The 5348-nt window shown below is 21.6% G+C and overlaps 3 protein-coding genes across 3 annotated transcripts; 1 reads left to right on the top strand and 2 right to left on the bottom strand.

Moving 5' to 3' along the window:
- Positions 1-619: 619 nt before the first annotated feature.
- DICPUDRAFT_44399 (uncharacterized protein) lies at positions 620-2183 on the top strand (the record flags this gene model as incomplete). Its single annotated transcript, XM_003295104.1, has 2 exons — positions 620-1960; positions 2031-2183. 2 exons carry the CDS (start codon positions 620-622, stop codon positions 2181-2183), a joined length of 1494 nt encoding a protein of 497 aa, XP_003295152.1.
- A 151-nt stretch (positions 2184-2334) lies between these two features.
- DICPUDRAFT_85573 (uncharacterized protein) lies at positions 2335-2933 on the bottom strand (the record flags this gene model as incomplete). The annotated part of the gene is made up of 3 exons (XM_003295103.1): positions 2335-2556; positions 2623-2786; positions 2858-2933. The coding sequence occupies 3 exons, from the start codon at positions 2931-2933 to the stop codon at positions 2335-2337; spliced, it is 462 nt and encodes a 153-aa protein (XP_003295151.1).
- A 230-nt stretch (positions 2934-3163) lies between these two features.
- Positions 3164-4605, bottom strand: DICPUDRAFT_44395 (uncharacterized protein; the record flags this gene model as incomplete). Its single annotated transcript, XM_003295102.1, has 3 exons — positions 3164-3770; positions 3862-4436; positions 4510-4605. 3 exons carry the CDS (start codon positions 4603-4605, stop codon positions 3164-3166), a joined length of 1278 nt encoding a protein of 425 aa, XP_003295150.1.
- Positions 4606-5348: the final 743 nt, after the last annotated feature.

The raw sequence follows: 5348 nt of genomic DNA, 5'->3' as shown, positions 1-5348 counted from the left end.
TCTCATTAATTCAACTGGGGAATTACAATATAATAATGTTTTAGAAGCTGTAGATTTATGTATTGATGGTTGCGATAAAATTTATTCAATAATGAAGCAATCTTTAATAGACTCTTTATTAGAAAGACAAAAAAATAAAATAGAACAATAAAGATTTAATTTTTTTTAATCCATCTATGGTAAATTATGTTATGCAAAATTCACATTTATTAAAAAAAAATTCCAAATCATTTTGTACATATATAAATCTAATAAAATATTTCGTATTATAAATAATAGATAACAAATAAAAAAATAATAATAACTTTATTTAATTTATTTTGAGACACAAATTTCATTTGAGCATTTTAAGCCTTCAATACAACCACAAAAATATTCTGTGTCAGTTTTGGTTTTACATGGTTCTCCGAGTTGGTCAAGTAGTCCGCAATAGTCAAAAACTAGACAGGTACTTAATTTTTATTTTTAAAAATAGAAGATTTTTTTTTTTTTTATTAACCAAATTAAAACAAAAAGACAATCTATTTTTTTATTTTTTGAAAAAAAAAAAAAACTTTTTTTTTTTTTTTTTTTTTTTAATTTTTTTATTTAATTTTTTAAGAAACTTATAATATTTAAAATGATCGGGAATTTTCATAGGTTTATTAAACAATATAACAATAATATTATTAAAACAAATATTATAAATAATAGAGTAATAATTAATCAAAATAAATCATTTTGTTCAATAAACAATAAAATAAATAATGAAAATAATGATAAGAAATTATATACAAATATTTTAATGGATTTAAGAGATAATCATACAAAAAACTTTACACAAAAAGAAGTCGAAAAATATATTCAATTAGAACAAGATATTTTAGTTGATAATCAGTTTTTAGATTATTATCTTGGTTTATTTTATTCACAAGGTATATTAGTAGAAAAAGATGAAGAAAAAGCATTAAAGTATTTCGAAAAATCAGCAGATAGTAATAACTCTAAAGGATTATTTTCATATGGTTTATCATTAATTATTGGATCAACTCAAGTTTTTGAACCTTTATTTCCAACATTAACAAATAAACAAATAAATAAAAATTATGATAGCAACAATAAAGATGATGAGGTTATTATTGGCGATGGTTGGGTATCACAAGCGAATGTGGAAAATAAAGATTTTAACTATAGGAAATGGCTAATAGAAGAACGAAAGAAATCACAAACCTATAAACAAGATTTAGTTAGAAAAGAAAGAGAAGAAGCCGAAAGAATTAAAAAGGGAATGAGACTCCTCAATCTTAGTGCAATTCAAAATTTACCAATTGCTCAATACCAGCTTGGCAATATTTTATTAAAAGGTTTACATAATATCGAAAAAAACGAAAAGCAGGGTTTATACTGGTTAGAAGTTGCATCAAATGACTATGATAATATTAAGGCAACTTTAGAATTGGGAAAATACTATTTAGAGCAGTACCAAATCACACAAAAAGAAGAAAACCTTTTAAAAGCAATTCAGTATCTTAGCAAAGCATCTAAAGAAGGTGATTCTGAAGCTCCATTTATTATTGGTTCAACTTTTTTAGGAAACGAAAATTATGGTATAGACTCGATAGAATATATTAAGCAATCAGTTGAAAGAGGTCATAAAGCAGCCCCTACATTTTTGGCATTACTTTACATGGAAGGTGTCGCAGGATTAGAACATTCAATTGATCAGTTTAAACACTATTTGGAAATTGGATTAGAAAGAAATGACTCCTTGGCCCATTTGGTAAAAGGAGAACTTTATTTTAAAGGTGATTCTGTTTTTGAACAATCTTATAAAAAAGCTTTACACCACTTTACTATATCTTCCAATTTAGGTCATCCTGAAGGTTTTATAAATCAAGGTGTTTGTTTCTTTCACGGTTATGGTACAGAAATTAATTATGAAAAGTCATTCTATTGTTATCAAAATGCTTTTAATTTAAATGTAAATATTAAAATAATATATTAGAAATATAATTATATTTATTAATTTCTTTTTTTTTTTTTTTAAATAGCCACAAAATATAGCCGCAATTTCAAATTTATATAATATGCACAAAAATGGTTTGGGAGTACCAAAAAATCCCGAAGTTGCCGAGTATTATTTAAACCTAATTAAAAAAATTGAAGGTGGTAATATTAAAACAATCGAAAGTAATAATCAATAAAATTAATCTTGTAAAAAAAATAATTAAAAAGATTTTATTTTATAAATATATTTTTTATTGTTTAGTTTTTTATTAATTGAAAAAAAAAAAAAAAGAAAGGAAAAAAAAAAAATGATATAGATTTACACAAAGAGATATTATTTAATTGATTTTAATTCTTATTTACAAGTTCATTTCTAATAGTTTCTCTTACTCTCATTAGAGTAATACCGAGTTGATTTCTACCACTACCATCACCGCCATCGCCCCAATAGCTATCATTGGTAGTATGTTCTACTAACTTTGCATCATTTGTTTCTATTAAAGTGAGTTGAATATCTTGATGTTGTTGAAATTTAGCTAAACAAACTTCGTACATAATTTCATCTTTAACCTAATTTTTTTTAAATCATAAAGTTAATATAAATACTATATTATTTTATTCTAAAAAACAACATACACCTTCCCAATCTTTTCTTAGAGGTAAAGATCTATTACGGCCCATCTTTGCGGCATCACCAGGTGTTTTAGTTTTTAATACGTTTAAGAAATGATCTGTACCTTCAAACTTCATAGCTTGGAATGCATGTTCTGAAGTTGGCCACTTTTGTCCTTTATAAAAAACTATTGTTGTTGTTTTAAAATTATGTCAGAACAATATAATTTTTATAAAAAATATGGTACATTAAACATACCTGTGTGTCTTGAAAAATTTGAAAAACAACCATAACCTGAACCAGCTCTATAAAAATTAATAACATTATCACCCATTTTAATTAATTTATTTTGTTTATATATATAGAATTTTTTTTATTTTGTTTATAAAAAATGAAAAATAATTAATTAATGTTTGCTTTTTATAAAAAAATTTTAAAAAATTTATTTTTTTTTTTTTGAGAATTTTTTGGGATATATTTATAGAAAAAATTATTTTGCTGAGAATTTAAAATTAATTGAGAAAAAATATTTATATATATATTTATATATTTGATATTTGCAGATTATTGTTTTTGTGGTAATTTGTTTGGATTTAAAAATAAATTTTCTTTATTTGCTAAATAGTTGAAACAATTTGAATATTTTTTTTTATCTTTGCCCTCTAATTTACTTCTTAATAACTCTATCAACATACCGTGAGTTTCAAAGCAGTAGTCTTCTAAATTGAAACCAATTTCAGTGGCTACTTTTTTAAGGAGATCATATTTTCCATTAATATTTGCATTAATTTGTTTATTTGCAGTGGGTGATGGTGATTCTAGTGGAGTTGATTCGATAGGCTTTTGAGATGATGGAGTGATTTCTTTGCTTAAAGCATCAAAATGGTCAGTTGTAATCCTCATTCTATCCTTCATTTGCTCCATAATAGCAAACATCTTTTCACTATCATCTTCATCAATATTATTAACATAAGTGAAAACTTTTTTAAAGGTTGGAATTGGTTTAAAAATATTTTCGATACTAAAATTATATTTCTTATAAAACTCCACCATATGATTTTCTATAAACTCTCTAACAAAAACCTGATTTAAAATATCTTGAGTGCTAAATCTTTTAACTGGATCTCTACATAATAATTTAAATAATAATGAACTTAAATCTTCATTTGAACTATTATTATTATTATTATTATTATTAAATAATAATATATTAGTAATTTTATATTTTAATTATTAATAATTAAAATAAATTAAATACTTACTGATTAACAGGTTTAAAGATTGTACATTCGCTTTGAATATTTTTAATTAAAGTTTCTCTTTTTCCTTCGAATGGTAATGATAATGTCATTAATTCATATAATAGTACTCCTAAAGACCAAATATCAGTTTTATTTGTATAACCTTTTTTGTTGCAAATTTCTGGTGAAATATATTGTGGTGTACCTGTTGTAGTATTGGTGTAATCCCTTCCATTCATAATTATAGAAACACCAAAATCCGCAATTAATAATAATTCCCCTTTGATTAAGATATTTTTTGGTTTTATATCTCTATGAATAATTTTATTTGTATGAATATAATTTAATCCAATTACCAGTTGGATGAAAAAAAACATAATTTCATAATCGCTAAATACTTTTTTTTCTCTTTTCCTTTTTTCGATTAATTGCCATAAATCCCCATTTTCTGCATATTCCATTATAATTATAAAATTACCATTTTCGAAATAGTTATTATATAACTTTACAACATTAATATGATTCATTCCTGATAATATTCTACCTTCCTCTAATACTTTTGGAATATCACCTAACTGTGGAACTTTTACAATTTTCTAAATTTATTTAAATTTTAATAAAAATATAAATTAGTTTTTTTTTTTAAGAAAAAATAAAAAAAAAACTTACTTTACAAAAATATTCATTGGTTTCTATATCCTTTACTTTATAAGTTTCTCCATAAGATCCAGATCCTAAATTTTTTTCAACAATATATTTATTCATTTTTTTTATTTTGGATGAAAAAAAAATTTTATTTTATTTTTTTAAATTTTCAAATTTTGGTTACACTTTGAACTTTGTGATTTCATTTTTATAGATATTTATAATTTTATTTATTTAAATTAAAAATATGATATAATATGATAAAATATAAATAAATAATTCAAATATTATTTTTATTATATTATATATTATTATATTTATTATTAATGTTAATTTGTTTGAATAAAATTTATTATTTTTTTTAAAAATTAAATAAAAATAACTTTGGATAAATTTATTTTAATATATGCATGTGCATTATTTTTTTATATATTGTGCAAGCCAATCAACAAATTTAAAATAACAAAAAAAAAAACCAAATTTTTAACTTTTTTTCGCATTAAATTTTGATATAAAAAATGAGTGGGAAAACTTGACCGGTTTTTGCTATATCAATATTTTTTTAAAAAAAAAATATTATTTCCATAACAATCCAAATTTTTAAAAAAAAAAATTTTAAAAAAAAAAAAAAACGAAATTTTTTTTAATTTTTTTTTTAAAAATTAAAATTTTTTTTATAATCATACACAATATTTCATTATTTAATAATATTTAATAATATTTTTATTTCTATCATAGTTCAAAACTTTTTTTTTTTTTTTCTAAAAGTTTTTTTTCGCTTCTTTATTAACAAATTTATAAAATAAATAATTTTTATAAATTTGTAAATAATAAAAAAAAAAAAATAAAAAAAAAAAAAGAAA

Source organism: Dictyostelium purpureum (genome assembly GCF_000190715.1).
Source record: "Dictyostelium purpureum unplaced genomic scaffold DICPUscaffold_749, whole genome shotgun sequence".
NCBI lineage: Eukaryota > Evosea > Eumycetozoa > Dictyosteliales > Dictyosteliaceae > Dictyostelium > Dictyostelium purpureum.
This window is presented reverse-complemented; position numbering and strand designations above follow the sequence as displayed.